Raw genomic sequence first — 15,575 nt, 5'->3', positions numbered from 1 at the left:
AGCTTTTGTAATTATCCACCAATTTCTTAGAATTAAACACTATCTACTGATTTGCATCGAAGCGTTTCTTATGATAGTGATTTTAATCACTGTCAGATTAAATCTATACTGGACCCAACTATGCAACGTCCCCACTATGCCGCGACTCCACTGTGCTGGGTTTTTTTTTTTATATACCATTAAACTAAAAAGAAATGCTCCCATCAAAGAAAATTTAAGTTTAGGTTTTTAACACTGAAGGGAACTGATAAATATGAAATATAATTATAAAAATTAAGAACACGAGTTTTAAATTTGATAAACCAAGATATTTTTTTTGTATGTTATCTATAAGTAATAATATCAAAAAAGAGATCATAGATAATATCTAGTTTCAGATTTTAAATCAGAGTAAAAATTTGGTTTAGTATATATTGATCTATGATCACTAAAAAGTGTTTCATTATAGTAATATCATTTTACTGTGTAATTCAGTATAAAAATTAATTTTACACTCCTATTGTTTCTGGAGATATTTAATTAAAAAAAGTTTTTTCTGAAGTTGCCAATTTTACACTAACGTAATTTAAACTATTCGCCTAATTTTTAAAATTAAAGAGTTTTTATCCAATATATGAGAATTGTAAAATTTATGGACAGACATAAAAGATATTTTGAAAAAGTTAATTTTTTGTGGAAAAATTGCCATTTTGTGTAAAACTTGCGATTTTGATTGTGGGCAAGTATTGGTCAATTTTCCAAAAATATATATCAAATAATAGATAAATACTTATAGTGTCTTTCATATATTTTTAAAAATATTTTGGCAGTTTTAAACAAAAAAGTTTTAAAAATGTCAAAATTTATAGATTTTTTAAATTATAATTTTTTTAGTGATTACCAAATCACTCATTTCCCGTAAATGGTACATTTACGGGGAATAAGAGATTTTTTTCAATTTTTGAAGGTAATATCTTCAACTAGTTACGATTTTTAATATTTTACGTATCCTTGGATAAAACCGGTTCAGTGAGGGTTGAGAAAAAATGGTAACAGACACAAAAAAAAAAAAAAATAATAATACAAAATAAACACATCATTGTCAAATTAATACCTTCTCAGCTTCGTTTCGCAGCTGAAACATTTACTTATAAACAGAATTAAGAAAACAGTTCTTAGACACTAAAATTTGTTTATAACAAAAATTACTCTGTAGGACGACTTTTCCCATAGTATCGATGCTCCAATTGAAAACATAAAGCATTAAATTCTTTTGCATAATCTATCCATGCTCCCGTAGTCATCCATAACGATGATATAGCATTTTCTCCTCCAATCATTAAAAATATCGGCCCATCTTCTTTATGATATTGAGAGTTAACTTGATATTTCTAAATCAAATAAAAATAACTGTAATAATATGATGATATACAGAGTGATTTTTTTTTTTGCTATAGCCACTTAATTTCTCTTAAAATAATAATTTCTTTGCGATTTGATTTTTACATTTGTTAGTTATTCATATATTTTATGTTCATCTTATGTCTTATAAGAGTGTCAACTATTTCAATTTTTTAAATAGCAGAATACATACTTAACTAGCTTATAAAATAGAAAATTATGTAATTAAGAAAATGACTAGTCAATTTTTTTACTTATAGGAGGAAGGGAAGGCCTCTGAAATCATTTAGATTTCTCTAAATGTCTAGTGATAAAAATAGCATACCGTGCTTTACCTCCAGTCAACACTTTCAATTATTATTAATAACTTCTGAAATGCTGATCTAAAAATTGTTATTGTCCAGTCATTTTCTTAATAACTACATTTTATATTTTATAAGCTAGTTAATTATGTATATTGTTGTTTAAAAAAATAAAATGGACACCCCTATAAGACACAAGGGATGAACATAAAAAATATTTTATAATAGATAAAAGAAGATATGTAATCAACAAAAATTAACCTGTTTCCACGTCCTTTTATCAGTAGGATTGAAATGATCTAGTTTTTGTATAAACCATCTGTTTGTGTATGGAACAGATCTAGATATTTCCTCTGGAGAATTCGGTTCTCCTAATCCAATCAATAATTTAGTAGATTTAATAGCATTGTTCCAGCCAATGCAATACAAAACACCAAAAAATATAATTTTCATTTCCATTTTACTTGATAAAACATTCAATTGTAAACTAATTTAAAATTATAGAAATTACAATGTGTTATATTTATGATAATTTAATATAAGATTAAAAGTAAAGAACACACCTTAAACAAATTTGTAACAATAACAAAAAAAAAATATTTCATTGAGGTATCGAAAAATGTGTTTTTTTTAAATATTTAATTTTCTGAAAACAATTTTTTACAATTTTAATAATTTTGAAGTACAAAATTTGTAAACAAAATTATATATAAAATAAAATAAGTGAAAAAATCAGACGTTTTAAATAAAAGAGGAGAATACGCCCTAGGCATTCAAATAGGTAGAAGTGATATTGATATTTAGCTGATGAAAACAATTATAATCACTTAGATATTTGATTTATAATTACTTTATTTTATTTATGACAATTAGTGAATATAATTCTAATTTAACGTAAGGTGTTTTATTTAGTATAAATATAGGTGGAGTTAAAAAAAAAAAAAAAGAGGCTAATTTTATTTTTAAGAGAATTTATCCCTCCTAAGTATAATTTTTATACTATGTTACTTTAATTATTAAATTTTCTTAAATTTTTTATAGAGTTAAAATTTTGCCCATGTAAAAAAAATTATTCTTGAAAAAATTAGAAACTAGTGCTGTATTTTCTCTTGAGAGAAAAATTCTACTAAGAAAATTCTTTTCTACTTATTCATTCACCTTCCATAGCCAAATTCTAAGCACGCTACTATCAGTGACTATTACGCACAGCTGACTAATTACTAACTTACTAACTTAGTTAAAAGGCTCTTTCTCATATTTTACCTCAGTGTCGTAGCCAGAATTTCATAATGTGAGGTCATAGTAAAAAACTGATGAATTTATAATTTTGGACTTTTATTTTGCTCATCACTCCTTTTTAGAAATGAATATAGTTATCAATGTGGGTAGGGTGTAAAACCTCCCTGACTATACTACTAATTCACCTACTTATATTTACGCTTATTTTAAATAATATAGTTGTATATTTACTTAACAATCTTGTATTGTTTATTTAATAACCAAACCCGGATACTTCGATATATTGCTCTTCAAATTATTGAAACATAATTATAATACCATATAAATTTCACACTATTAATTTGTTAATTTTAATTCTTTACTTTTTAAACAAATAACTTGATTATATTTTTATTTCTTATATATGTAAATAAAAAGCTAAAAAAATACAAAATTAGAATTGTATGAATGAAAACGGAATAATTTTTACATCTGGTTATTACTTATTTTAATTTTAACTAAACTATACTATAAACTGTAATTAAACTGATGAACTCCCTCTATTAAAAATATAAATTAAGGTTTCTCTAGGTATTATACTGATATGTTACAAATAATTTGACTTTACATTGGTAACTAATACTTTAGCATCGTTACAACATACATCAACATTACTTAGATTCGATTAGTAATCAAATTATAGAAATCTCAAGGTTCATTGATACATTTTTTTTAACATTAGTTACTCACATTTATCTATGTTTAGTAAACATGATAATGATATAGTGTACTATAGTATGTAAGTGTACAAAGGTCGACAAAATAATATTTCTCATAATTAGTTAGGCGAACTATAAATAATTTAAAGATATTTACTTATTGCATATATCATTCCAACTAATATTAAATGTAAGATTCTATAGTTTTGGTAATATTATTTTTACAATTTAAAATAATAAATAAATACAATTTTAATAATATCTATTCAATTCTCTGTTTTAATTATACAGCTTAATTGAATCATCTTTTGTACAGCGCAATTATACAATTTTTAGACACAACTAAATGAAAAATCATTAATCTAACACTAATTATAAATTTCTAGATCAATAGAAAATTTTTAAGTTCAAAGAACATAAATAATATAAATATAAACAGAACTATTATTGGTTAACATTAATTTTATTACGTTATTTGAATATTTACCAATTAAAATTATTTATAGTTTAAATAAAAATTATTAATTATTAGTAATTAATTATTACTAGAGCTCGGATGTTTATGACCAAAATTTAATGAAAATATGCATTTAAAAATGTAAAAATATGCAATTATATGCCTTGAAATATATTAAAAATACCAATTTTTCAATAACTATATGCAAAAAAAAAACCCAGCACAGTGGGGTCGCGGCATAGTGGGGATGTTGCATAGTTGGGTTCAGTATAGATTTAATCTGACAGTGATTAAAATCACTATCATAAGAAACGCTTCGATGCAAATCAGTAGATAGTGTTTAATTCTAAGAAATTGGTGGATAATTACAAAAGCTACATTATCTGCTAGTTTCTTATTAATACCCTGATTAAGATAAAGTATGTCGAATGAAAAAGGGATTATTAAAAAATATTATTTCTCATAAAAAAATTGTGTTGATTCGTACACTTTTCAATGAGTTATAGCATTATAAAGTTAAAAATGTAACCAACCCAACCCAACATCAACTCCTATTTCCTTAATTATATCCAGATTAGTAATTAGTTTAATTATATATTATATAATTTTTATAATTAATTATTTTCAAATTATTATTGATTTTTAATATGTTAAAAGTAATCATTTTGAACCTACTTCTTTTTGTTCTTTAAAGTGAAAGTTTTAATAAAAAAAAAATGAATTTATTACCATAACTTTTAACTCAACTTGCAAGTTTGAAATAAATATTATTAAATAGAAAAAAATGAAATTGGTAGATTATTTCAAAAACAACAATAACACTTATTCCCTTAATTTTACCCCGATTTATAACTATAATATATGAATACATAATAATTACAGTAATTAAATTGAGTATGAAAGTGGTATTCAATAATATAATATTGTAATTTTTACGGAGATATTATAAAAATAAAAAGGAGTTGTATATTCATATACTTTTAATGCGTATACAAATTTAAAGGAATTTATGCAATACTTTTTAATAAAAAAATTTTGTTACTTATGAATAAATACACTAAACAAAAGGAACTTTCATCAGAAAAAAAATATACTTTTCTAAATAAACTTTTCGTGATGTTTTCAAATGTGCAATTAAACTTTTTCTATTACTTCTAAGTTTTAATATTATTACTTATTATTAAAAAATAAGTATTTACATATAAAAAAAAATAATTAAGAACAAAAAAAATTGTATTAAATTAATACTGATTTTGATTTTTAATATGTTAAAGGTAATCATTTTGAACCTATTTTTTATTGTCTTTTAAAGTGAAAGTTTTAATGAAAAATACCTTCTCAGCTTCGCATCGAAGCTAAAAAATGAATTTGTTACCATAACTTATAGTTCAACTTGCAAGTTTGAAATTGACATTATTAAATTGAAAAAAATGAAATTTTTAAGATTAATATGCAATCTGGAAATTTTATAATTACTAATTACAGTACATTTGTCAGAAAAATTCGATTTTTTTACATTTTTATCGTAATAGATAACTGAAATAGAAAGAATAGTAATCATATCCTAATAACTTTTGGTGTTTAAAAAAATTCTGCAATTGAAATATTCAGAACTTAATTAATTTTAATAATTTACTTTAATTAAATGAACCAATCAAACCAAAGTAGTTAAAAAGATTTACTCAATTGAGCATATTATCAAAAATATAATTATAATTGTAAAACTCCATCGTTAACTTCAGGTGAAACTAAAAATCATTTTTTTTTTAAATTTATGATTTATATAGCAAAATATTACTAAAAAATTTGGCATATTATAGACTGGTAGTAGCACACAGAAATAGAGTTAAAAAATTAATAAATTATAAAGTAAAATTATTTACTTTTGTAGTTGAATACTTTTATCATATCAAATTTAATTCGACAATAAATAATTTAAGAATATTAAAAATTAATGATTTTAATTGTTTGTATGGACAAATCTAGTTAAGCTACTTTTTATTTGAATAAGGAATATTTTTTTGATTTTTAAGAGTAATAACTTAAACTAATCATTAACTTAAATATCATAAACTTAAATGAATCATTTGACGTATCGTTGAAAAAAGTAGGTCTAGTGAGGGTTGGCAAAATAAATCGTAGCCAGAAAAAGAACCACATAGTAAAATAATATTAACATGAATATCAATTTCTTCTCACGAGGGGAGACTATAGTGATAAGATCCTTTATATTTATTGAAATTATTGAATCTAAATGAGATAAATATCAAATGATTTGAAAATTCTATTCTAACTCAAAAAAAAAATGCAAAATTTTAGAAGCCACAAACGGATTTGAACCTCGTACCCTAGGCGTTAAAGATCAAGGTGTTACCCATTCGGCAACTATTCGTTGATTTTTGTTGCATGATAAAATTGGCTATTTAAGCTAACTCAAATTTAAAAATTACTTTTTCGACTTTAAAAAAGTAAAAAATGTTAATAAGTATAATATCATATGTCTTATGAACTTTATTCTATGTCAATGAAATTATATAATATTCATGAAAGTCAGTTTATTCCCCTAATAAAATATTTTAAAATAAAATAAAATACAAAACCTAGAATTTTAATAAAAAATAGCATATTTTTAAATACGGTAGCCTTTTGCGCATAGAAGATAGGTCGTCGGGACAAATTTTTTTTTTTCATTTAGTAGTACATAAAATAAGCTTTAATTTGATATATGTTTAAAGGACGCAGTATTTCCGGAACATTTTCAAAAATTAAGTTGAAAAAGTTAGTTTTTGTAAAAAAGTTGCTATTTTAAATCCCCCCTGTGAGCAGAATAAGTGTTAGATTTTCAAAAAAAAATGATATCAAATGAAAGAAAATTACCTAAGGTTTCAATATAAAGAAATATTATTTTGATTAGTTAATATTTGAAAAAGTTATGGCAGTTTTAAGTACAAAAAACATCGTTATAAAAGGTGATTTTTATCGCAAATATTACATTTTTTTTATAATTTCGACAGCCATTTGCACATAGAAGATAAGGTGTCGGGACAAATTTTTTTTTTTCATTTTATAGTACATAAAAAAAGCTTTAATTTGATATATGTTTAAAGGACGCAGTATTTCCGGAACATTTTCAAAAGTTCAGTTGAAAAAGTTCTATTTTTTATACAATGTTTCAAAGTTTGAACCCCCCCTATATAAGGGGAAATTGTCTAATTTTAATAAAAAGTATGTCAAATGGAAGATGTACTTATAATGTATTTAGAAAAAAAAAAATTGTGCTGATACATGCATTTTTCGAAAAGTTATAGCATTTTTAAGTTGAAAATTAAAAATTGAAAATCGAAAATTTTAACACAAAAATAGTGTTTTTTTAACTACGGCAACCGTTTACATGCAGAAGATAAAGTGTCGGGACAAATTTTTTTTTTTCATTTTATAGTACATAAAATAAGCTTTAATTTGATATATGTTTAAAGGACGCAGTATTTCCGGAACATTTTCAAAAATTAAGTTGAAAAAGTTAGTTTTTGTAAAAAAGTTGCAATTTTAAATCCCCCCCCATGAGCAGGTTAAGTGTTAAATTTTCAAAAAAATTATATCAAATGAAAGGAAAATATCTAAGGTTTTAGTTTAAAAAAAAATTATGTTGATTTGTTGATTTTTGAAAAAGTTATGGAAGTTTTAAGAAAAAAAAGTGAAAAAAATGACAAAATTTGTCGATTTTTAAATTTGTAATTTTTTTGGATATTTCCCCCATTTGCGGGGAACGAGGGAAAATTTTTAAATTTTTAAGGGTAATGTCTTCAACTAGATACAATTTGTGATCTTTTGACGTATTGTTAAAAGAAATCGGTCCAGTGAGAGCTGAGAAAAAGTAGTGACAGACACAAAAAAAAAAATAAACACATCATGGTAAAATTAATACCTTCTCAGCTTCGCATCGAAGCTAAAATACCAAATCAATAAAAATTTTTTGAATGATACATGAGATAATTACCTATTATTTTGTATATTTTTTTATAAATCTAGCCCTTTACTTACCCACGGGGAGGATTCAAAATGACAACTTTTTTTTACAAAATATCACTATCATTAAAAACGCTTCCATGCAAATCTGTAGATAATGTTTAATTTTAAAAAAATCATTTTTTTGAAAATCTATCACTTAACCTGCTTATTGGGGGGAGATTTAAAATAGCAACTTTTTTACAAAAATTAACTTTTTCAACTTAATTTTTGAAAATGTTCCGGAAATACTGCGTCTTTCAAACATAAATCAAATCAAAGGTTATGTTATATACTATCAAATGAAAAAAAAAATTTATCNAAATGTTCCGGAAATACTGCGTCTTTCAAACATAAATCAAATCAAAGGTTATGTTATATACTATCAAATGAAAAAAAAAATTTGTCCGACATCTTATCTTCTATGTGCAAATGGCTGTCGAAAATTAAAAAAAAATGTAATGTTTGCGATAAAAATTACCTTTTATCGGGATGTTTTTTGTACTTAAAACTGCCATAACTTTTTCAAAAATGAACAAATAAAAATAATATTTTTTGTATTGAAACCTTAGATATTTCCCTTTCATTTGATATAATTTTTTTTGAAAGTCTAACACTTATTCTGCTCACTGGGGGATTTAAAATAGTAACTTTTTTACAAAAAATAACTTTTTCAACTTAATTTTTGAAAATGTTTCGGAAATATTGCGTCCTTTAAACATATATCAGATTAAAGCTTATTTTATGTACTATAAAATGGAAAAGAAAATTTGTCCTGACGACCTATCTTCTATGCGCAAATGGCTACCATATTCAAAAATATGCTATTTTAACAAATTTTTTTTTTTTAATTAAACACTATCTACAGATTTGCATCGAAGCGTTTTTTATGATAGTGATTTTAATCACTGTCAGATATCATCCATACTGGACCCAACTATGCCACGACCCCACTGTGCCGCCACCTCACTGTGCTAGGTTTTTGAGTTAATATACATGTATAATACACATGGGATTGTAAATACAGGTAGCTAATTGGATTTTTATGACATTGCTGTCTCAGTCACGGATTGTTTATTATCAATTATGATTATCAATAGATATACTTTCTGTATTGTCAGTTAGTGTATTTATAAACTCATAACAATGTGCCTTACTACAATTGATAATAACAATGCTGTGTACCTGCTAATAAATTAACTCAAAATGATGAAACTTTAAATGTTTATATCTAATAAGCTAATAAAGTTATATAAAAAATTCAAAATTCAAAAATCACAAATATGATAATAATTGTTATTTAATAAGTAAAAAAATATATTTCCTTGTTTATGTATAAGGGGCCACCACATACCTAAGTCCGCCCCTGACTGTTTTTATTACTGTTATAGTTTTTTTTTAACTGTTGTTTATTTTTTTTTAATTGTATGTCTATTATATTCATGAGGCATATTTATTATTTTTATCAATTATATTGAGTACCTGAAATATAAAGATATAAGCACTTTAATCTATTTATAATTGATTATCATGACTAGCTAATATGATTACGAAACCCTAATAAAATTTTAAGTTCATTTTGCAGTAATAACGGTTGTTTTTTATGTACTAAAATTTGTTTATCTGTCCACTTATTGATTATTTTTTTTTTTCGAAAAACTTAGATTGTTTTCAATAGTACTTGACTCATTTATAGATCGTTGTTGAAAATTATAACAAACGGAAATAATTTATTGGTTAAAGTTTATCTTTTTATATCATTTCTGACCATTATTGTTTTCAGTTCCTTATGTAAATAAAATTTAGAGTGTATAAATTGAGTTTTTTTAAATGTATTCAAAGTAGTGTATGAATTAATATTTATAGGTATATTTGTATTATTTTCTAATATTTCTATTAAATAATGGCTCAATTTATAATTTTATCAAGTATTTTACTCGTATGTGTCTATTTAACTGAGCAAGTACACTTTCTTCAACCTGAATACATAAAAAATATAAATAAGAAAGCAACTACTTGGGAGGTATTGTATTTTTTACAACTGCATAATTTTATGAAATTTATTAAAATTCATTGTACACTGATAACAATTTTACAAAAATTTTCCATTAAGATTTGAATTTAACATAAGTAGAACATGAGTTCATAGTTACTAGACTATTTCGGTTATACTGTCAAAATCATAGAAGTTTACTAATTATAACATTTTTAAGAATTTGTGAAATAAGTATAGTATAAATAAAATTAATTACAGGCGGGTCAGAATTTTCATCCTAATACTACACTCGAGTATTTGAATCATTTATTAGGATCTAAAGGAGTTAGAGGCGCAAAGAATGGTCTGGTTAAGTCTCATGATCCTAAATACAGCAGTTGCCATCATATTCCAAAAAATTTCGATGCTCGTATAAAGTGGAAACAATGTGAAAGCATTGGTACAATTCGTGATCAAGGAAATTGTGGGTCTTGTTGGGTAAGTATTGTCAGTTATTACTGTATTTCAATATAAAAAAAAAATTGAAAATAAATCTATTGTAGGCCTTAAGTACCATCAGCGCCTTTTCAGACAGATTATGTATAGCTAATGACTATAAATTCAACAAAATGCTGTCAGCTGAAGAATTAACATTTTGTTGTGAACCTAGTTCTGGTTGCAACGGAGGTTATCCTATCTCAGCTTGGAGTTTTTTTAAAAATCATGGAGTTGTTACTGGAGGTGCCTATAACAGCAGTGAGGTAATTAAATTTTAATTTAGTACCAAATTATTTTTAGCTATTTGTGTAGCTGAGAAAATATTGGATTTACTCTTTCAAATTTTGTTTTTGTGTCCATATACACAATTACTCCCGCTCTTACTAGACCGCTTTTGCACAATGATACGTCAAAAGATTACAAAGCGTATCTAGTTAAAGTTATTAGCGTCATATTTTGAAAAAATACCCTTCAATTCCTGTAATTAACTCTTTATAAATATCTTAAAAAATTACAATTGTCATTAACAGTTAATGTTGATATTTTAACTTTTCACTTTATATTTATATATCATTTTGAAAATAGGCAGCTAAGTTTACTTCATTTCCAATGCCTGATATACACCTATTGGCTGTACTACATTTGGACCGGAGATATCAACAAAAAGTCGATAGTATTTTTGTTTTCCAACTATTGTAGTTAATATTTTTGAATGTTAATGCATTTATATCAGCTTCTATATGGACTGTAGTAAGGTAATAAGCATAAGTGGCATTGTTGTCAACTACTTTTTCTCACTGGACCGATTTATTGAATGATACATCAAAATATTACATATCGCGTATCTCGTTAAAAACGTTACCATCAAAAATTTAAAAATTTTGCTATGTTACTTGTAAATGAGGAAAAGACCTCAAAAAATGTTTAAAATCACTAACTTTGATATATATATTTTTTTTTACTTCTTTTACTTAAAACTTTCAGAACTTTAAACATAGGTATAGAAAGTAGAACTTTATCAACTTATCTTATAACTTTTTATAATTTCTCCGTAAAAATTACAATACTAAATTATATAGTAATTTACTATAATATATGGTAATTATATTCATGTTTTATAAATCATAAAATTTTTAATTAAGAAGTTAATATTGCTTTTGGAATATTCCAATATTTTAATAATAATTTTAAAAATTTCCAATAATTATTTCAAAAATTTAAACACCTACATATTTGCGAACCCCTGGACCAACAGGTCTGAGTGCATGGGCATTATGTCTACCTCGATAATAACTATTTGCGAACCCGAAGAAGTGCGTGTTACCGACTAGGCCACACCGTCTTTCTTATAAAACTAATAGCTATACAAAATACGTGTTCGTTAAAGGCTAAAATTGTATCATTGCTTGAAAAATGTAGCTTTTGTGACTTTTATGTCTTATTTAATTTAATCAAATTACATATGTGCTAAATTTTGTCAATTGAGTAATTAAAAGTAATTTATTGATAATTTTCTTCTAGGGATGTCAACCTTATCAAGTTGCGCCTTGTCTTCACGGTGAATCACCAGAAATCGAAGGTTCCTGTAAGAGCCAGCCATTAGAAAAGAACCATATGTGTCGTAAAGAATGTTATGGTGATGCAAAAATTGATTTCAAAAAAGATCACAAATATAGTAATACATAAAATCAAGTATTAAACTAAAAAAATCTTTCCTTTTTCTTGGATAAATTTAGAATATGCATTCCAACCCTAATTTTGTTTTATTAAATACTTACATTATTTCTATGGTTTTTAATATTTTCTTACCTGTTTACATAGTAAAATAACCCATACTGGTTTAGCACTTCTTCCCCAGTAAATATTCATACATTTTACTCAATTCATAAGTATACCGTATCTTTTTACTTGGTTATTTTGCTTAAATCGAAAACAAAGTCTAAAAAAGTTAGTACTTGATTTAATTAATTTTGCTTTTTAAGAAAACTGTACAGTCGGAGTACTCAATATTATAGGGAAAAACATAGATAGAACTTTATTGATTGAAATTTGACAGTGATTAAAATATTATTATAAAAATTTTCGATAAGATTATGCCTGAGGAAAATAAGGTGATTTTTTTTAGGGGGGTAAATTATTAACTGCATATGAGTTCAAGTTTACTCGCGATATAATCAAAATTATTATCCATTACGCAAGTAAACATTTTAAAAATCAAGCGCCAAGACTCATATACCCAAAAGAGATTTAAAATGCTGGCCCCTACCCAATTTTTTGCTCTAAATATACATTTTAGGTAAAAAATATCTAAAAACAGGTCATTCAATTTTTGGTGTCACTCCTTCAATTTAAAAATTATTCAAACGCGTTTTTAAAAATACTCCTAATTTTATTTTTAAAATGATTATACTTTCTGTTTAAATTGTCATAAATTGTTAAATTTTGATAAAATGTCTAAAATTAAACAATTTAAAGTGAAAATGTGATAATAATAAATTATTTTTTGTTGTTTATTTTTAACAGTTTTTTATTATACAAAAAAAAGTTATAAGCTACGCAAAAATTTTTCCCAAAAGCACGAACAATGTTCAAATACACTTAAAACTATGTCTGAATCTCCTAAATACTTTAATACTGTGAGCATAATTTAGTGAATACCTAATTTTATCATACTTCTTTTGTCGTATTTTTTTGGTAAAGTTTTATTTTAGAAGAACATTTTCCACAGTTAACTATCGTTTTTTTTAAATTTATTTTATCATTAGGCATATTTCAAAATGTTTAATTAGATTAGATTAGAGGAACTTAGGATTGACTGCATATTTCTTCAATAAAATAAAAAAATACATTTTAACTATTACTTACAATGCACAATCTCACTTTTCATAATTAGGTTTTTGGTTTATTTTCAAAAAAATTCCCGATAGAGAGAAAACTATCTATAATTTAACTTTTCAAAATTTTGAACAATTCAAATTTTTAAAAAAAATTGTAATAGTATTAAAATTCACATCATAGAAAAATGAATTTTTACTACACAACGTATTTGAACGTAAGTAAATAAAAATTAACAAAAATTTTGTTTAAAAACGTAACAAAAATTTGTCCATTGAACTTTTTCGTAAAATATACTTGAGTTTCATTTAATGTTTTTTGAAATAAATTTGTAGCCAAAAACTTTTACTATCTCAGTCCTGATAAAATTCAAAAAGATGTTCTAACCTATGGGCCAATAGAAGCATCTTTTGATGTTTATGATGATTTTGTAAGTTATAAAAAGGGTATGTATATAATAATTATGTGCAAATAAATTAAATTATTTCAAAAAATATAATTTTCCAAAATGATTGCATAGGTGTTTACGTAAAGTCAGAAAATGCCACTATATTAGGTGGTCATTCAGTGAAATTAATTGGTTGGGGTGTGGAGAATGATGTTCGTTATTGGCTGTTACTTAATTCGTGGAACACTGCTTGGGGAGATAATGGATCTTTCAAGATTCGAAGAGGTACAAACGAATGTGGAATTGAAGATTCTACAACTGCTGGTGTTCCTGTTGGTGGTTAATAGTATTATAATAAAACTTTGACATTTCATGATATTTACAATTTATTTTTTATATGTGATGTATAGTACAATTTGTTGAGAAATAAAATAAAATAAAAAATTCTGAAATAGTATAATATTTACACACTTAAAATTATGAAACTTCAAATAAAAAAAACAATGTGTAAGGATTTAAAAAATGCAATTTTTAAACATTTTTTAGCTTCGATGCGAAGCTGAAAAGGTATTTGTCTTACTATGATGTGTTTTTTTTGTGTGTCTGTTACCACCACTTTTTCTCAGCTTTCATCGAATCGATTTCTTTCAACGATCCGTCAAAAGATCACAAATCGTATCAAGTCGAAGACGTTACCCTCGAAAATTGAAAAAAATTCTCTTGTTCCCCGTAAAAAGGGGAAATCTCCAAAAAATTACAAATTTTAAATCGTTAATTTTCGACATTATTTCAATTTTTTTACTTAAAACTGCCATAATTTTTTAAAAAATGACCAGATTAATATAAATTTTTTTCCTATAGATTCAAAGATATTTACCTATCATTTAATATATTTTTTTTATAAATTTTCTACCTGCATACGAGGGATTCAAAATGACAACTTTTTCACAAAAAATTAAAACTTTTTCAACTTAACTTTTGAAAGTGTTCCGGAAATACTGACACTTTTATATATACCATAAATTAAAGATAATGTGATATACTTAAAAATTCAGACATTAGTTTGTTTTCATAATGAAAACTAACATCAAAGTTAATAAAAAAATATTTATATACCTCTTTCATTCGAAATACTTTTTTTTTGAAATCGGACCATTTCCTTTAATACAGGAGGGGTTCAAAACTTAAAAATGCATATAGAATGTAGAACTTTTTCAATTGTTTTTTTGAAAGTGTTCCAGAAATACTAACACTTTTTATAAATATATTAAATTATAGCTTATGTAACATACATTATTATGGAAAAAAGAAATTATACATTTTAAACTTTAAAATACAAAAAAATAGGTTAGAAATGATATTTTGCACCGATTATTTCTAGCATAAAAAATCAGTAATAATTTAAAAACAATTTCTTTTTCTTTTGTTTTTTAATTATTTTTTAATCGTTATAAATCATTTCTATGTAACTCTTACTGTTTAAATAGATGATACAATTGAAATATTCAGACTATTTTCCTTATAGTTATATCCTTTAGTTTTTAACTAGTTTTTAATTAGTAATAATATCAAAACTTATTGTTGATAAAATATAATAACTTATTTGAAAATAGCACGAAAAATTGAATAATATAAGTATATTTTTGACTCTGATGAAAATATTTTGTAGTCCATTTATTCATAATTAATAACAAATTATTATCTTAAAAGTTTTGTGTCAAGCCCTTCATACAAATTTATATTTGTTACAATGGTAAAAATTTTAATCCACACGTTTTCGATATAAATAATAACTACT

At 24.6% G+C, this 15,575-nt stretch overlaps 2 protein-coding genes across 2 annotated transcripts in view; one reads left to right on the top strand and one right to left on the bottom strand.

Moving 5' to 3' along the window:
- The window catches only part of LOC126899563 (putative serine protease K12H4.7), a 156,470-nt gene that overhangs the window by 26,363 nt on the left and 114,532 nt on the right, over nucleotides 1-15,575 (bottom strand). Inside the window, exons 2-4 of the mRNA XM_050674596.1 lie at nucleotides 3,153-3,209; nucleotides 1,944-2,169; nucleotides 1,189-1,370 (exon numbers count right to left, since the gene is read on the bottom strand). Of these exons, the coding sequence (XP_050530553.1) occupies nucleotides 1,189-1,370; nucleotides 1,944-2,141 (380 nt within the window). The 5' untranslated portion in view covers nucleotides 2,142-2,169; nucleotides 3,153-3,209. The remainder of the gene's footprint in view (nucleotides 1-1,188; nucleotides 1,371-1,943; nucleotides 2,170-3,152; nucleotides 3,210-15,575) is intronic.
- On the top strand, nucleotides 9,906-14,223 carry LOC126899574 (cathepsin B-like). The gene is made up of 6 exons (XM_050674613.1): nucleotides 9,906-10,104; nucleotides 10,336-10,554; nucleotides 10,620-10,817; nucleotides 12,076-12,229; nucleotides 13,725-13,835; nucleotides 13,910-14,223. The coding sequence occupies exons 1-6, from the start codon at nucleotides 9,985-9,987 to the stop codon at nucleotides 14,119-14,121; spliced, it is 1,014 nt and encodes a 337-aa protein (XP_050530570.1). The 5' UTR covers nucleotides 9,906-9,984; the 3' UTR covers nucleotides 14,122-14,223.

Source organism: Daktulosphaira vitifoliae, unplaced genomic scaffold (assembly GCF_025091365.1).
Source record: "Daktulosphaira vitifoliae isolate Bord-2020 unplaced genomic scaffold, ASM2509136v1 Scaffold_2, whole genome shotgun sequence".
NCBI classification, from domain to species: domain Eukaryota; kingdom Metazoa; phylum Arthropoda; class Insecta; order Hemiptera; family Phylloxeridae; genus Daktulosphaira; species Daktulosphaira vitifoliae.
Note: the sequence above shows the minus strand (reverse complement) of the source record. Positions and strands in the feature narration are given on the sequence as shown.